Source organism: Delphinus delphis, chromosome 5 (assembly GCF_949987515.2).
Source record: "Delphinus delphis chromosome 5, mDelDel1.2, whole genome shotgun sequence".
NCBI lineage: Eukaryota > Metazoa > Chordata > Mammalia > Artiodactyla > Delphinidae > Delphinus > Delphinus delphis.
Window position 1 is genome coordinate 46,538,767 of NC_082687.1, and position 18,761 is coordinate 46,557,527.

The window sequence follows — 18,761 nt, forward strand, 5'->3', positions numbered from 1 at the left end:
CCATGCGGCTGCTTCCCACTAGCTATCTACCTTACTACGTTTGTTAGTGTGTATATGCCCATGACTCTCTCTCGCCCTGTCACAGCTCACCCTTCCCCCTCCCCATAACCTCAAGTCCGTTCTCTAGGAGGTCTGCGTCCTTATTCCTGCTTTACCCCTAGGTTCTTCATGACATTTTTTTTCTTAAATTCCATATATATGTGTTAGCATACGGTATTTGTCTTTTTCTTTCTGACTTACTTCACTCTGTATGACAGACTCTAGGTCTATCCACCTCATTACAAATAGCTCAATTTCGTTTCTTTTTATGGCTGAGTAATATTCCATTGTATATATGTGCCACATCTTCTTTATCCATTCATCCGATGATGGGCTCTTAGGTTGTTTCCATCTCCGGGCTATTGTAAATAGAGCTGCAATGAACATTTTGGTACATGACTCTTTTTGAATTTTGGTTTTCTCAGGGTATATCCCCAGTAGTGGAATTGCTGGGTCATATGGTAGTTCTATTTGTAGTTTTTTAAGGAGCCTCCATACTGTTCTCCATAGTGGCTGAACCAATTCACATTCCCACCAGCAGTGCAAGAGTGTTCCCTTTTCTCCACACCCTCTCCAGCATTTATTGTTTCTAGATTTTTTGATGATGGCCATTCTGACTGGTGTGAGATGATATCTCATTGTAGTTTTGATTCGCATTTCTCTAATGATTAATGATGTTGAGCATTCTTTCATGTGTCAAACACCCATAGTCTTTCAATTAGGTACTGTGTTCTGCTAAATTGAAATAATGTTGAGTGTTCATTTCAAAGCCAGACAACATCCAAAACACATACAAATTATGTATAAAGAAAATTTAAATGCAAGTTCAGGTAAAAAAAATTTTTTTAGAAGGAAAGAAAAGAGGATTCTGAGAGTAGTGAACCAGATTCTGCCCTCTGTTTAGGGGTACGACAGGCTGAGAAGTTTAGGAAAGGAGACGTTAGTACCCCTTCGTGTGATATTTATTATAGGACCTCTAAGCAGAGGCTACAGCGCCCTCTGCTGGTAGAGGACAGGCCGACAGGGGGCTTGAAGAGCGTGCGGTAAAGGGAGAGCTGGCAACTGGGAGAGAAGCTCTAAACCTTGGGATGATCCTCACTTCTCTCCCTCCTATTGCGTGTATCCCAGTGTCCTCATATCTAATTTGAAAATCTTGGAGGTTAAATGTCTGAACCGTCCTCATAACCATCCCCTCCTTTTCATTCTTGCTGCCACTACCTATTCATCCAAGCCCCTCATCATACCTGCAGCGTGGCAGCATCTCCTCACTCGGTTCCTAAATCTAGTTTCTTCCCTCTTCCGTCCAGCCTGTATTCATCTTTCTAAACTATAGCTCTGATTGTGTCTCTCTTCCACTCAGAAATTACTCTCCCCATAAAGTCAGACTCCCTGCCTTTCAATTATTATCTGGCCCCAGCTTACCTTTCCAGTCTCTTCTCTCCACATACACCCAGTGCTCCAAGCAAACCCCATGTGCGTCTTTCTAGTCCCTTCTTCCTAATCTCTGCATCTCCAAGCTGTTCTCAAGGTCCAACTTAGATGCCGTCTTGAAGCATTTGATCTCCTTTTTGATCATTTCTCTCTGCTGTTCATTAGCTCTGTCTCTTCAGTGAAAAGCCACTTCCAGTTATTTGTCCATTTATCTCTCTCTGGGTGAAAAGTTCTCTGAATATCTGTGTGTCTTTTTTTTCTCTTTCTCCGACTATGGCGTTTTTGCCAACAGTCAACACTCACTATGTGTTTCTTGAGTAACTGAAGAGGGAGGTATTCTATCCACAACCCAATTGCCCGTCCAATCCCAATACCAGACACTATTCTGCTATTTCTGAAGCAGTCAACCAAATTACTATTGCTGTCCCTTCAAGCTTTTCTTTATTACAGGAGTACACTTGATGTGAAGCATAATGCCTTTGTTAGAAAATTCAAAACGTAACAGGATGATTTGTAGTTTCCTCTTCATTATATACTATTTGGGGTCTAGTCCATTGAGGTGTAATGCTAGAAATTACAAGTAAACAAAATGTTATTTTTCTAGGAAATATTGTTCTTTATCAAGCCATTAAAAGGGAATCAGATTCCAAAATCAAAGGCTTCTCAAATCACATAGCAACTCCAAAAATGATGTAAGGAAGGAAAATAAGAATTTTACTTTAATTATTTAATACTAGGGAAAAAGCTTATCTTCGTTTCTTGTAGGCTGATCTGCATAAACGAGAGAAGGAGCTGAGTCTCGAGAAGGAACAGAATAAGCGTCTGTGGGACCGGGACACAGGCAACAGCATCACCATCGACCACCTGCGGCAGGAGCTGGACAACAGGAACATGGAGGTGCAGCGCCTGGAGGCCCTCCTCAAGGCCATGAAGAGCGAGTGTCAGGACCAGATGGAACGGCAGGTCAGGCAGGGCTGGGCGGCTCCTCCTTGGTCTCCCCCAAAGTAGGGTTGTGGATTCTGTGAGCAACTTATAAAAACCTGTTGTTTATGTCTATATTTTTGACGACTTGTTAAATTTAAAATGTTAAGCTTTATCTCGTTTTTGTCCATTGTTGTGTAATGAAACTCCCATCCAATTTTCCTTTTCATTTCCACCTAGAAATTGGTAACCTAGTAATTGCTTATTTCAGAAAAGCATCAAACCATAGGGAGATGTGAGGAACAGCAGGGTTGAAGGTTTCCAACAGATTTTTTTTGTTTTTGTTTTTCCCCCGGAATTAAGGGGCAGGTTGGAGGGAAATAGAAAGGGCAGTTTGTCTTCAATCCTACCACACTCTCCACTATTGCCAGTGTTATGCTAACTTAACTTGGTGTGGAAGACATCCTCAGAGGAAACTTGCCAAGCTCCTCCCAACGCTAGAAAACCACTCTAGAGGAGGAGCATTATTATTCAATTAAGGCCTCTCCACCTTGGTCTAATTAACACATGTCAGTCTATGGTCTCTATGAGGTTCTGACAGCAGAACAATTTGAGACACTGTCAGATTCATGATTTCACGTTGTTGAGCTAACTTGTCATATCTCGAGACCTCTGTCTGTCTGCCTAAATTCATGAAATTCTTCTTTAACAATCAGATGGCAGCAATTCAGGGAAAGAATGAAAGTCTCGAAAAAGTGTCCTCCTTGACTGCTCAGCTTGAATCCACCAAAGAGATGCTCCGCAAAGTCGTAGAAGAGCTGACAGCCAAGAATTTGAGCCTGGAGAGCTCCGAGAGGACTGTGTTGGACCTGACAGCTTCGTTCCAGGAGAAAGAGAGAGCCATCGAGGCCACCAACTCGGAGATCATGAGGCTGCGCTCCCGGGTGGACTTGAAGCTGCAGGAGCTGCAGCATCTGAAGAATGAAGGGGCTCACCTCAGAAACGTGCAGACAGAATGCGAGGCCCTCAAGCTGCAGATGGCAGAGAAGGACAAAGTGGTCGAGATCCTGCGGCAACAGATTGAAAAGATGACGCAGCTGGTGGGCCAGCACGGACGGACGGCTGGCGCTATGCAAGTAGAGAAAGCCCAGCTGGAGAAAGAGATCAATGATAGGAGACTGGAGCTACAGGAAGTTAAGGTCTGTAGAGTGTTTTGTTGGTTTAGCTTCTGAAATATCTTTTTTCCCATGAGTAAGTATGACCTAATTGACTGGAAAGGGGTTTTGTAAGATGATTGTGGACACTCTGAAATTGTTTGAATGTATTTGTGTCAGTATGCATATATGTTTTTGTGAGAAAGTTTCCATACTTTTATCAGATTTCACAAGGAATGGCCCCAAAATGGTTCGGAACTGCTGACGGAAAAGAGAAAATCCAGCTTCTTCACGAAGCCTTTCCTGATCCCACAGTTTGAAGAAGTATTCTGTCCCTCTTCAAACAGACCTAAATTTGAACCCCATCTCTCACCACTCAATAACTGTAAAACACTGGACTGTTTGCTGAACGTTGGCTTCTGTGTCTGTAAACCAAAAAGCAAACAAAGAAAACAAAACCCCCAAAACCTATTGGGTTATTTGAGGCTTCCACGAGAAAATATGTATCAAGGATTTACTTAGCTTGGTTCCTGGCCTGTGGAAGATGTTTAGAAAATATTAGTTCTCTTCCCCCATTCCGTTCTCTCTCTTCTGAACCTTATCATACTGCATTTGTACCTGTTATAGCCTGGATCACATTCTGTATTGCACTGTGTGTGTGTGTGTATAAATAGCAATGTCTCCTCTTCCCTATAAGACTGCAGACTTCTTCAAGCAGGGTACACATCTTATTCATCTTTGTACCCCTGCCCCAGGACTTTGTGCCTTGCACCCAGCAGGTGCTCAGTAAATATTTATCAAAATTTAAAACTATTGAACCAATTTTTAAAAATTTGATTTCCTAAGCTTTATGTTACCTGTATCTGCCACGGTAAGTAGTAGGAGACAAGTCACGTACAATTATTATTTTTCTTTTAGTTTTACTGAGATATAATTGACACAATACTGTATAAGTTTAAGGTATACAGCATAATGGCTTGATTTACATATATTGTGCAATGATTACCACAGTAAGTCAACATCCATCATCTCATATAGATACAAAAAAAATTAAATAAAACAATGTTTCTTCCCTTATGATGAGAACTTTTAGGATCTACTCTCTTAGCAACTTTCAAATATACCATACAGCAGTATTAATTATAGTCATTATGTTGTACGGTACATCACTAGTGTAGTTATTTCTGTTATATCTGGAACGTTGTACCTTTTGACCACCTGATCCAATTTCCCCTCCCCATCCTTTCCCTGCCTCTGATAATCACAAATCTTTTTTTAATATTGATTTTCTTTTTTTTTATAATTTATTTATTTGTTTATATTTTTGGCTGCATTGGGTCTCGTTGCTGTGCGCGGGCTTTCTTTAGTTGCGGTGAGCTGGGGCTGCTCTTCCTAGTAGTGCGTGGGCTTCTCATTTCGGTGGCTTCTCTTGTTGCGGAGCACAGGCTCTAGGCACGTGGGCTTCAGTAGTTGTGGCATGCAGGCTCAGTAGTTGTGGCTCACAGGCTCTAGAACACAGGCTCAGCAGCTGTGGTCCACGGGCTCAGTTACTCCGTGGCATGCGGGATCCTCCTGGACCGGGGCTGTTCCTTGAACACATTACCCATGCCTGGAGCTGTCCCCAGCCTGCCACATGCTTGCTCCTTTACCTCTTTGAGGTTTCTGCTCATCAGAGAAGCCTTTCCTGACCAACTGTGGCAGGGTCCCCAAGACCACTCACAGGGTGATCATTTACTAGGAGGACTCAAACAGTACTCAGGAGATAGTCGTGCTCATGGATAAGATTTATTACAATGAAAGGATCTAAAACAAAATCAGCCAAGGGTAAAAGCACACGGAGGAAACCAGGCACAAGCTTCCAAAAGTCCTCTCTGGCAGTCACGCAGCATATGCTTAATTCCCCCAGCAACAAGTTGTGACAACATGTGTCAAATGTTGCCAACCAGAGAAGGTCATTAGAGACTCAGTCTGCAGGGTTTTTATACTGGGGGCTGGTCATTTAGGTACTCCTTACCGGACAGGTGAATACAGTCTTCCGAAAGGAAAACAGGTGTTCAGCATAAATCGTTTTGTTTGCAGAACAGTTTAGGCAGAGTGGGCCACTTTTATTAGTTAGACTGGTGGGAACCCTCTCAAAATCCTGGCTGTTGGAACAGCCAACAGCCAGCCTGCCTAGCAGGCTTTCCTCAGGGTAGCAGTCAGGCTCTCTTCCACGTACCAACTTAGCTCACGTAGCAGCCCCCTCCATGTGTTCATTCTCTACCCTCTCACCTTTTTAATTATTTTTTGTCCTCGTTATCTGGCTATTAAATATTTGTTTCATCTGTCTCCTCTCACTGGAATGTAAAGCCCCACGAGGGCGGGGACGCTGTTTGATTACTGCTGTACACGGCCAGGGCAGGGGAAGCCTCGCAGGTGAGGTGTTTTGGGAGTAAAACAAGGAGGTGCTCACCTAGGGCCTCCCCTACCTCCCCTGCTACGCTATCCCCAACAGATAACGTGGAGCCTGGCACAAAGTAGGTGCTGGTGTTCAATCCCTGTTTTTGAATGAATGAGTACAAAGAATAGGAATCATGAAGGGTTGCGGTCAGTGATACTGAGAATTAACATCTAAGGTTAAAAGGAAGTCAAATATTCCTTTTGTTTTCCAGCTTACTATTGCTGCTTTATATTTTATTTTTTTAGTTCTTACTCTGTCCTTTGTGTTTATCCCTATATTTAGATTTTGAAAGATAAAAAAGATGCAAAGATACGGGAGCTTGAAGCCAGAGTGAGTGACCTGGAGCTGGAAAATGTGAAGCTGGTGAACGCAGGCTCTGAGCGGCTCCGTGCAGTGAAGGACATCACACAAGAGAGAGATCGTTTATTAAGTGAGGTGAAAGCTAGTAGGAATGAGTTAAACAGTCTTACAGGTATGTTACTCCAATTCAAATTCTGCTAAAAAATAGGAGTGCTATCAGTGAAGTTCAATGAGGATCCTGGGACTATGTGAAAGAATGGTTCCTCATCCCAATTACAAACATGGATAATTATGCTGTCCCAGTGGACACCTGAAATCCTGATGCTTCTCCTTGAAGCCCTCCCACAGCTTGCACTTATTAACCACTAACTTTAGTCAGTCTTCAGTGTCCATAAAATTCTTCACTGAGTTTCCAAGAGGAGGGTGAGGGAAGCGGAAACCTCGAGTCCTTTGAGTCAGATAGCTTGATTAGATGTTTAATAACGAAGCAACACATGTAAACAGACTTATGCAAATTTCTTGAAACAGAAAAATCCAAGGCCTTAAATTTTAAAAGGAAATACTCCTAGTTCACCAATAGTATGGTATAGGTATTATCTACTTCTCATACACACACACACACACAGGCACACACACACACACACACACACACACACACAGGCACACACGCATACATCTGCGATTCCTGAACACTTACTATGCCAGATGCTGAGACAGGCCCTAGAAACAACAGTGAGGCTCCTGGCTAGTTGAGAACCAGACCCGTATAGAACAGGTTACAGTACAGTGGGTGAGGCACAGTGGCCGTGTGCCGGCTGCACATGTGGCAGAGGATAGAGAATCAGCCTCCTGTAGGAGGGAACATCTGTACTGGGCTTGATGGAGGAAAAGGAATTTGGCAGGTGAAAAAGAGGTAGAAGGGCAATCCAGGCAGAGAGAACATTATGGGCAGAAGCATGAAGGCATAAAATAACATAATGTGACCTCAGAAGTATTTATGGAAGTAAAAATACAAAGGAATGAGGACTAAGAAATGAGGCAGACAATGTGGAGCCAGCAAAAGATATTAAGTAAGAGATTGTTGTCATCAGATTTACATGTTAGAAGGACATTGTCGGCAGGTAAAGAGAGAAGGGCAAGCCTAAAGGAACAGAGGCCACCCAGTTAAGGAGGGTTTTGCTGTAGTCCCAGGGAAAGGTGATGATAACTTGAACTGAGGCAGTGGCAGTGAGAAGGAGAGGAGAGGGAAGAATTAAGAATATTTTTGGAGATTGGAGGGACTGTGTATGTGTTTCAGGTTTTAAATTTGCAGTATTGGGAGAACAATGATACCAACAGCTGAGAGAAGGAAACCAGGAGGGGTTGGCTTGCGGGCAGGAGGGTGAGACGCAGTCAGTGTGATACCGTTGGTCTGGGGGCACCAGGACGTCCACGTGGAAGTGTCTGGTTAGACAGAGTTAGATCTTAGCAGAGAGGTCTTGGTTCTGTTTGTTCCCTATATATGTAAATCTATCTATCATATATAAATAGATAAATATAAATAAATAGATACTTGAATAAGTGTGTGTGTGTATATGTGTGTGTGGGGGGGTGGGTGTGTGTGTATTCTTATGTATGCACAATGAATGCTGGGTATTTTGATAGTTACTGGAGATAAAAAATCAGATAAGACACATGGCGGCCTCAGGCTACTTACCATGTGGTGGACATTTCATCTACCTCCAGCTGGAGGTTAAATCTGTTGTGGTAGATATGATTATCCAAGAAGGTTTAAGATGAAATAGGTGTGAGCCAATTATACTGGCTGGGAAAAAGCAGTAAATAATAAGTGGGTAAAGGAGGAAGATCCACCCAAGCAGATTAAAAAGAGTCAGATGCCTGGAAATGTGTATGTACATCTAATTTTTGTAACAAATGATGTAACTAGATGGAATCTCTTTCAGCTCTAAAATTCTATGATCATTAATTACAAATACAATATACTTTATAACAATGGAGTAGAAAAAATTAATCAACTATTATTGATTATCACGTTGTACAGAGGACTATGAAGTCTTAAAAAGGAATTTTCGAAACAAGAGTGAAGAAATGGAAACTACTACAAATAAGCTGAAAATGCAATTAAAATCTGCACAGTCTGAGCTAGAACAAACAAGAAATACATTAAAGTCAATGGAAGGATCTGATGGTCACGGTATGCTTTAGTAGCTTTTTTCCTTTTGTTTTTAATTCCCTTGGTCTAGATTTATTAAAACACAAACCTAGATACGTTGCCTTTCACCTCTTCACAGGGCAGCATGCTGTGAGAGACATACAACAATAGGTAAATAGGTATCACTTATGGGTGTTATATAGCAGTAGTTCTCAGGTTTTTGTGGGTTTTTTTGAGGGAAATTGCCATTTACTTAATTTAATCTTTAAGTATCTGAATCTTTCTTTTTCTGTAGCTATTTCAATAATTTCTAACAGACCTCAATGTCCATAAATGCCAGTTAATTGTTTTTAAGGAAGTGTTGATATAAATACGGGTTACCAATAATTTTCATTCAACACCTTATTTTTCACACGTTTATTATCTACATAAACTGTGTACCTGTGGCTAATTGTCAGTTCCCAATTCCTTCTCTGAGGTGAAGATGGGAGGGAGCCCTGGGAATTGAACTGCTAGGATGAGGGGTCCCTTCAACCACTTACCTGTTCCCTTTTCACCTTGCTGCCCATTTTAATTCAGAGAGAGAAGGTTAGTTGCTGTTTCATATTATTCATATCATTGTTTGTATGGCTACTATATTAGCTGACTGTAAGAATAAATATTTAACTAAAGGCTACATTTTTTCTATTTCTCAGTATTTTTTCATGTTAAAAGGCTTACGTTTGTGCTTACTTCAACAGCACATATACCAAAATTGGAAAGATACTGAAGGAGATTCCCATGGCCCCTGCACAAAGATGGCACGCAAATTCTTGACGCGTCCATATTTTGTGCGGTTCTTGGAGATTCAGCTCTTTCTTCGCTGGTTAACACCAAGAAAATGGTGGGACTTGGAGAGATCACTCCAGAGGCCCATCTGGGGTCTGTCCCCTCGTCCCCTCCACCAGACAGAGTCTCGTCCTCAGTGTATTCCAGGCCTCTCCACAACTGCCCCAGTCACATTACCATTGTTAAATTAACTAGGTAATCCTGTATTTGCTCTCGAATGCCTATTTTCATTGATTAAGATCACCTTAAAACAAAAACTTTATTAAGAAATTTACCTTTGAAGGCCAACCATGATCCACTTAATCAGACCAAAATTCTTCAAAGTGGTGAGCGAATGATGCCAGCCAATCAGTGTACTGTGCCTGTATTAACCCTGTCTTTGACAGTTTAGCTATAAGAACTGTATCTTGTTAGGAAGAAGTCACACCTTTCATCCTCCAATAGTTTGCTTTTAAAGAATGGCACATTTTCTTTTTCTTGTTAACCTCGAAGCTCTAGCTGGACCTAACTCAAAGCAGTGGCATTTTCAAACCTCTTTTCTCAGCTGACTCCAAGAAACAACATAAGGTCTCTGACTTTGAATTTCCAAACAAGGATGAACTTTATTTATCTTTTCAGTGGCCTGCCATATCTTAAGTATTCAGTGCCTACTACCTGTCTAGAACATTCTCATCCTGTCATCAGTTTTAGTAAAATAATCACATATATGCTTGTATTGCCAGTTTGACTTCTGAAACAGCAGTGAGTTCCAAGCACATGACGGTAACCATGAGATTGGAAATTGAGTCGTTTGTGATATCACTGGGATCTTTTAAAAGATCACTAATAGTAGATGTCTTGCGTGGTATTTTATATATCAGTTTCTAGAAAAATTATTTTAGTAAAAATACTATATACATTTTTCATTTTATGACTGTATATATTTTGTGTGTATATATTTCCTATATGTGTAAGTATGAACTTGGTCAGCATTATTTATTACTGTTGGAGATACGGCAAATTATGATGGCCAGTGAAATTAATTCTAGCAAGGAATCACAAAACATCATCATTTATATACATTTCTGAGCTCAAAACCTCTGAGTAATTGCTGAAAATTGTTATATCCCAATATTGTGAAATCTGAAGACATTTTCTGTGAACACTTCTTTGAAACGGTCCAGGTGCCTTAGAGGAATCTTACCTGTCACCTTCTCATAATGTTTGACCATCAAATTATAGTCACCTCTCAAAATTTAGAAACTTTAGAAACTAAGATACAGTTTAGTTCCTTTTTTTCCAGCTATGAAAGTGGCAATGGGGATGCAAAAACAAATTACGGCTAAAAGAGGTCAGATAGATGCCCTTCAGAGCAAGATACAATTTTTAGAAGAGGCCATGGCAAATGCAAACAAGGTAAGTCTCTGTCCTTGGAATGGGGGAAGCCAATATGTTCACTCATTAGTAAACTACAACACAGAAGAAGGTGTAGCAGAGATACAAAGTACAATGGAAGAAAGACAAGAGTTTATTCCTGACAGAGAGAATGAGGAGAAAGTTCCTGAAGGAACATTTGAGCAGGACCTTGAAAGAGCTAGTATTTTTTTTTTTTTTTTTGTAACTACTCTGGAATGAATTTTATTTTATTTTATTATTTTTTTCCTTGGTCCTCTTTTATTATTTTTTTGCATGTATCTATTCTTTTTTAAAAAATAAATTTATTTATTTATTTATTTATTTATTTACTTTTGGCTGTGTTGGTTCTTCATTGCTGCACAGGGGCTTTCTCTAGCTGTGGCGAGCAGGGGCTACTCTTCGTTGCGGTGCACGGGCTTCTCACTGAGGTGGCTTCTCCTGTTGTGGAGCACAGGCTTAGTTTCCTGTTGTGGGCTCTAGGCGTGTGGGCTTCAGTAGTTGTGGTGCACGGACTTAGTTGCTCCGCGGCATGTGGGATCTTCCCGGACCAGGGCTCAAACCCGTGTCCCCTTCATTGGCAGGTGGATTCTTAACCACTGTGCCACCAGGGAAGTCCCCATGTATCTATTCTTTTTCAGATTCTTTTCCTATTTTGGTTGTTACAGATTATTGAGCAGAGTTCCCTGTGCTATACAATAGGTCCTTGTTGGTTATCTATTGTACTTTAAATACAGCAGTGTGTATATGTCAATCCCAAACTCCCAATCTATCCCTCCCCACGACCCTTCTCCCCAGCAACCCTAAGTTCGTTCTCTAAGTCTGTGAGTCTGTTTCTGTTTTGTAAATAAGTTCATTTGTATCATTTCTTTAGATTCTGCATATAAGCGATATCATATGATATTTGTCTTTCTCTGTCTGACTTACTTAACTTAGTACGATAATCTCCAGGTCCATCCATGTTGCTGCAAATGGCATTATTTCATTCTTTTTTATGGCTGAGTAATATTCCATTGTATAGATGTACCACATCTTCTTTATCCATTCATCTGTCGATAGACATTTAGGTTGCTTCCATGTCCTGGCTATTATTAACAGTGCTGCAGTGAACATTGGGGCGCAGGTATCCTTTTGAACAATGATTTTCTTCGGATATATGCCCAGGAGCGAGATTGCTGGATCATATAGTAGCTCTACTTTTAGTTTTTTTTTTTTCTTTTTTTTTTTTTGCACTACGCAGGCCTCCCACCGCTGCGGCCTCTCCCGTTGTGGAGCACAGGCTCCGGACGCGCAGGCCCAGCGGCCACAGCCCACTGGCCCAGCCGCTCCACGGCATGTGGGATCTTCCCAGACCGGGGCACAAACCCATGTCCCCTGCATTGGCAGGCGGACTCCCAACCACTGCACCACCAGGGAAGCCCTATTTTCAGTTTTTTAAGGAACCTCCATACTGTTCTCCATAGTGGCTGCACCAATTTACATTCCCACCAACAGTATAGGAGGGTTCTGTTTTCTCCACACCCTCTCCAGCATTTTATTGCTTGTAGATTTTTTGATGATGGCCATTCTGACTGGTGTGGGGTGATATCTCATTGTAGTTTTGATTTTTATTTCTCTAATAATTAGTGATGTTGAACATCTTTTCATGTGCCTCTTGGCCATCTGCATGTCCTCTCTGGAGAAATGTCTATTTAGGTCTTCTGCCCATTTTTTGATCGGGTTGTTTGTTTTTATGATATAAGCCGCATGAGCTGTTTGTAAATTTTGGAGACTAATCCTTTGTCGGTCACATCATTTGCAATATTTTCTCCCATTCTGTGGGTTGTTTTTTTTGTTTTGTTTGTGGTTTCCTTTGCTGTGCAAAAGCTTTTGAGTCTAGTTAGGTCTCATTTGTTTATTTTTGTTTTTATTTCCATTACTCTGGGAGATGGATCGAAAAAGATACTGCTGCAATTTATGTCAGAGTGTTCTTCCTATGTTTTCCTCTAGGAGTTTTATAGTGTCCGGTCTTACATTTAGGTCTTTAATCCATTTTGAGTTTATTTTTGCGTATAGTGTTAAAGAATGTTCTAATTTCATTTTTTTTACATGTAGCTGTCCAAGAGCTAATATTTTAACTGCAAGAAGTAGGCAGAAGGATATTCGTGGTAGAGAGACGGAATGGTTATAAACAAAGCATATTCAGTTCTGCTGTAGTGCAACATATGTGTTCCTGAAACGACCACGCTCTGCAAAATTGTGCCATAAAAGCCACCATGGGGCTTATCAGAGCAGTGGGATCAGCACCACACTAACGAACTTCATCAGTGACAAAAGGAAAACAGGAACCTAATGGAAATGGAAGCACTGTTTTACACATGTTAAATGGTTATGAGATACATAAATACTACAATTAGGATGGCCCTTTATCTTAAAAAAGACTGGAAGTTTGCTTGTGCCTTGAAGAATGGCAGCATGGGAGTTGTTAAGAAGGGGTAGAAGGTGGGTTTCCTGTAACACAGTATGTGCATGGACATAGCTCATAACCCACGGTAAACTGAGGGAGCTGATAGTTGTTTGAAGAGTGTGTATGTATGCTTTTTGTGTATTTCTGTGCAGCTCTGTTTAGCTGGGTGCTGTTTTCTGCCTTGACCCCGTATGTCTCATAAATGAAACTCTGCATAAGTAAATGTGAAATTTGTGTTATATTCAAATGTTCCCTGATAACATCAATCACTTTGGAACAAATTTGCACTTTTAGAAGAAGAGTTATAACAGAACTGACTGTAATGGAGATGAGAAGGTAAACAGCATAAGCAGAAAATAAGGGCAACTAAAATAATTGCTTTCCCCTTACCGAAAATGCTGAAATACTTTTTTTAGAATGAGGCTAAGTATTAACGAATATATACATACATTTGTGCATACCCCTCATCATATGGACTTATTTATTTCCTGTGCTTTTGTTCTTTCCCACTTTTTTCTCCCCTCCATTTCTTATCCTAAATTTGTTCTTTTCTTTTTCTTCTTCCATTATTTGCCTATTTGGAACCTAAAGCAGGGCTTATCCTCGTCCTCCCCAAGGGTACTTAGGGCAGTAAGAGGTTACTGCCTGCTGTCACCAGAAACACCTTCACCTAGTAAAGGAAGGTGTTCATCAAAGCTCGATGACATTCCTCTCAAACAGGAAGGAGGCAGCTTGAAAAATTAATCCTTCTTTCTTTCTCATCAGAAAAGGAAAAACTATTTGTATCCAGAATGTGTATTACAGTGGTGATACCTACTACCTTGTTTACATTAAACATTTTCTCTATGAAAAAAATATACATATAGAAAGAAATATAGACTCAGTAAGTTCAGGTTTATATCTTAACTTGATTACTATGCATTTGTTCTCTTCCACCCATTTCATGATGTATTTTAAAGGAATGAACTAATTTTAATGAAACTTTGTTAGATACCAAAGATTCTCCATAAGTTTATCAGTAAGCTCATTCTCATCACTGGATCACAGTGACTTTGAGGACAGGAACTGTGTGCCCTATTTCTTTTTATGCCAGAGGGTCTATAGTAGGCATTTGTGAAATGAATATTTAACCATTTGTGAAATTAATATTCAACCTTGAAACAAAATAGAAAACCCATAAAGATTTCAAATACGTGTGTCTTCTTTAAATCTCTTGTGTCATTTTAAAGAAGTTTCAATTTGATTTGGTATATGATTTCTCAGTTCACCACAACACTGTCTCTTTTTATGACAGCACAGTTATTACATATTTCATAGGTTTTATCAAAGATTTAGTAAGCCTAGAAAGAAGTAATAAACTAGTAGTGATAAAAATGAGAGAGAACATGGTAACATAATTCTAGCAGCTCCCAACTCCAATCCATATACAGTTAAGCTATAGTTCAGATCTTTACATAATAGTTTTATATTTCCATCACATCTCAGCATCTACATCAGTATATTATTTCTGATATTTTCTCCTCTGTAATTGTAGGAAAAGCATTTGCTAAAAGAAGAAAAGACAAAATTAAGCCAGGAATTGAGTACTGTTGCAGCAGAGAAAAACAAGATGGCGGGAGAACTAGAAGTCCTACGATCTCAGGAACGCCGACTGAAAGAAAAGGTTGCTAATATGGAAGTTGCTCTTGATAAGGTGGTTATTAACTAAATATATAAAATGGTTATCAACTAAATAGTTATTAACCAAGTGGAATTGTTCTGAATGAAAGGTCCATGTTGATAGAACCAAATCTGTCAAACTGTATTGTATCCCAGTCACCTCACACAAGAAAAAAACTGTATCCTGTACAGAAGGCTGAGCTTTAAAAACATAGTCATGATGCATACTTTTTACAAAATTATCTTTTTTCTGGCTAACAGGTCACAAGAGCAGTCAGATATAAGATGTAAGATGCTGCTGGTATCCTTTGTGACCTGAATAACTAAAAATACCACCAATCTAACTTACCATCAAAGAAGGACTTGAATACTAGGTAGAATACAGTCTGTTAATAATATCCATACATAGATAAAGTAATGCTAACGTCTGGCACTTTGTGGAGTTCAAAAAGTGCAGGTGGGGAGCTTCCCCGGTGGCACAGTGGTTAAGAATCTGCCTGCCAATGCAAGGAAACAGGTACAAGCCCTGGCCCGGGAAGATCCCACATGCCGCGGAGCAACTAAGCCCATGCGCCACAACTAGTGAGCCTGAGCTCTAGAGCCCACAAGCCACAACTACTGAGCCCACGTGCCACATCTACTGAAGCCTGCGCGCCTAGAGCCTGTGCTCTGCAACAACAGAAGCCACGACAGTGAGAAGCCCGCACACTGCAACGAAGAGTAGCCCCCGCTCACCGCAACTAGAGAAAGCCCACGCACAGCAATGATGACCCAACACAGCCAAAAATAAAATTAAAAAAAAACAAATAAATTAATCAATTAAAAAAAAGAAAAAGTGCAGGTGAGGAACACAGCTTAAAGAATGAGAAGGATCAATGATGACACTGTATTTGTCATTGCCATTTATTGTAGAGAAGTAAATCTCTCTTTGTGTCCCCTGAAAACTCTGGAAGCCTAAAAATATACCAAGACTAGTCATTGATTCTTGAGAAATCAGAGCATTCATGGTGATAGAAAATGACCTGTGATCCCACCTATTTAAACTTAGGTCTTAGAACATGATATATTGACTCAATGAATTTCAGTTGTGGTTATTTTTATAGAAATGTTTTTACATTGCTAAAGCTGTTTGCTCATTTCATCCTTAGTTCATTCATTCTTCTGAGTGCCCTCCACATACTAAATGCCATGTAGATGCTGGGGCTATAGAGGATAGAGACATGGCCTCCAATTACTCTCAAGTTTTCTGAATAAAACATAAATAAATAGATAAATGTAATACAGTGTGCCAAGAACAGGGGCAGTTTCCTTGAAGAGATGGCAACTCTGCATTTATACATTAATAAAATAAAATTGCATACAGAATGGAGGGTAAACCACATGTGGTTGCTTGATTGTAGGCATCTTTGCAGTTTGCAGAATGTCAAGATATAATACAGCATCAGGAACAAAAATCAGTGCACCTAAAACTTCAACACACTTTGGATGTAAAAGTAAGATCTTTTTTCATCAAAAATAGTAGTTTAAGCAAAAATTATGCCTTGGTTTGATATACTTTCATATATTCCCCATGTACTTGAGATACATTCAAGTGTACTTTTAACATTATCTAATATTAGCAATTATAAAATCTGTGCATTGTACAGATTATACCTATCCTTTTCATATATAGTAACAAATTGAAGCACCATGCTTTATGTTAAGTCTATACTGAATGAGGGAAACATAGAAGTACCTACCTTGGGGAACCAGAGGTTTGTGTACAGGAGGTCAAGTATGTTTGGCTTGTTTGGAAAATTTAAAAAATGATGTAATTTGCATGACAAAACATGTCTTCTTTAAAAATAGTAGATTTTTCCACTGGAGTATATGTCTGGCTTTCGAGTATATTTTAAAGTTGCAGACATACTTTAAAGTCTCAATACTGGATATTTTCACAGGCAGAAGCACTCCATAGTTGGAGAGGGTCTTTCTCAGTAGTATGTCAGAAGTAGTGTGGAGTGTTTGGCAAAGTTAGAAACCAACGTAGTAGCATCCCATCCAAGATATGTTTTCACATCTGGAATGATTTTATCCATCAGAAGTGTGAAGGCATCTTCCTAAGCCCATGATTAGTCCCCAAAGAGTGATATACACCCGAATCATCTTGCTTAATACTTTGGCTTAAAACTTTGTAGAAGTTCAACATGTAAGACTGAAATTATATTTGCAAAAATACATTTTGATTTCACAATTCTCACTGTAGGTTGACAGTTATTTTGCTCACATGTATATTGTCTTCCAGGAACTTAAGGGCCCTGGATACACCTCCAATTCTTCTGTGAAACCACGCCTTCTACAGCCATCTGCTGCCCAGTCTGCAGCCAGCTTCCTATCTCATGTAAGTAACTAGTCTTGTAGTCTAATCACACATGAAATCACACATGAAAATCAATTTCATTAGTTAATAGTCCTATTGTACATATAGCAACAGGGTTGCTAGTAACCTACCAGTTATCCTGCTTATGCATTTAAATGAAAAGCATGCACTGCAAAATGAAAAAGTGGAAATGGACTATTTTCACACATATGAGTTATGTGCACTGATAAACTAGCTATCACCCAGCAAGTAACATTCTGTCAAACAAAAGAATATTATTAATATTAGAAGTTAACATGGTTCTCTCTGGAGACTGGAACTTGGAGGTGGGCAGAGGAAGGAAAGGAGACTGCTGCTTTTTGTTTTAAGTGCTATAAAATCATTTTACCTTTAAAACTATATGCACGTTACATTGATAAAAATTAAATTAAACCCCTCTCCCCATGAAGCAAACAACAAACACAACAAAGAACATTTGACCAGGAGTCACTGGGACTCAAGATGTGTCTCTAACTACTTTGTGTGACCTTGGAAACTGAGTTAAATATATTGTTCCTTTTCATCTCTAATGAGGAGTCTGGACTATAGATCATCTCTGGGGTTTTCTAGAAGATCAGCTCTGAAATTCCATGACTCTTCATTACCCAAAAGCCAGCCTAGTAGTTAGGCTCTTTAATACATAGACTGTACTTGATTATAAAGAATCTCATCCATCACTGAAAAAGTACTAGTCATAAGTCTATTAAATTTAACACTTTAATTGTAATTCTAACAGCAGTAATGAAGTGTATTATCTAAATAGAGTGTTAAGCATGTTTTATACAATTTCTTCCCTTAAAAATGTTTATTATATAATTTTACACGTTAAATGTAACATACATTCTTTGTTTTATTCACTGATGTGTTCCAAGCACCTGGAACAGTATCTAGCATGTGGTAGGTATTCAGTACATATTTGTCTAATCGGTGAATGAATTCATTGTAAAATATTGTGTTCAGGTTTTCATTGTTTCTACTGACAAGTCAGTTTTAAGTCTTGTTGTCGCTTTTTGGGAGGTACTTTTTTTCTCTAACCACTTTAAAGATTTTCTCTTTGTTTTGGTTTAAGCAGTTTGACTGTGATGTGCCTGTGTATAGTCTTCTTTGTATTTATCTTTCTTGGGGCTCACTGATCTTCCTGGATGTGTGGATTGATATCTTTCATTGATTTTGGAAAATTTTTATCTTTTATATTCTTGACTATTTTTTCTGCTCCATTCTCTTGTTTCCTTCTGTGACTTGTACTATTAAGTAACTTTATTTTTTAAATTGGTATGTGATAACTCCATTGTCTGAATCCCCTATGAACTTCTGACCATTGTTTCTCTTGGTTTCTGGTCATATTTTTGTCTGCTCTTTTTACTGCCTTTTTTTCAAGACTATTTTTTAGAGCAGTTTTAGATTCACACCAAAATTGAAAAGAAGATACAGAGATTTCCCTTATACTCCCTGCCCTCACACATGCACAGCCTCCCCATTATAAACATCATTCACCAGAATGATGTGTTATCAAGGGTGAACCTACATCGGCACATCATAATCACCCAAAGTCCATAGTTTACCTTGGGGTTTGCTCTTGGCGTGGTACATTCTATGGATTT

General features: G+C 39.6%; 1 protein-coding gene and 1 non-coding gene across 2 annotated transcripts in view; both read left to right on the plus strand.

Moving 5' to 3' along the window:
* CCDC158 (coiled-coil domain containing 158) overlaps window positions 1-18,761 on the plus strand; it is a 75,944-nt gene that overhangs the window by 15,633 nt on the left and 41,550 nt on the right. The window contains exons 8-15 of the mRNA XM_060011693.1: window positions 2,236-2,433; window positions 3,108-3,590; window positions 6,268-6,457; window positions 8,327-8,479; window positions 10,548-10,660; window positions 14,638-14,796; window positions 16,163-16,255; window positions 17,047-17,142. Coding sequence (XP_059867676.1) covers window positions 2,236-2,433; window positions 3,108-3,590; window positions 6,268-6,457; window positions 8,327-8,479; window positions 10,548-10,660; window positions 14,638-14,796; window positions 16,163-16,255; window positions 17,047-17,142 — 1,485 coding nt within the window. The remainder of the gene's footprint in view (window positions 1-2,235; window positions 2,434-3,107; window positions 3,591-6,267; window positions 6,458-8,326; window positions 8,480-10,547; window positions 10,661-14,637; window positions 14,797-16,162; window positions 16,256-17,046; window positions 17,143-18,761) is intronic.
* LOC132426402 (U6 spliceosomal RNA) lies at window positions 9,162-9,269 on the plus strand. The gene has a single exon (XR_009519695.1). It is a non-coding gene; the product is annotated as a U6 spliceosomal RNA (small nuclear RNA).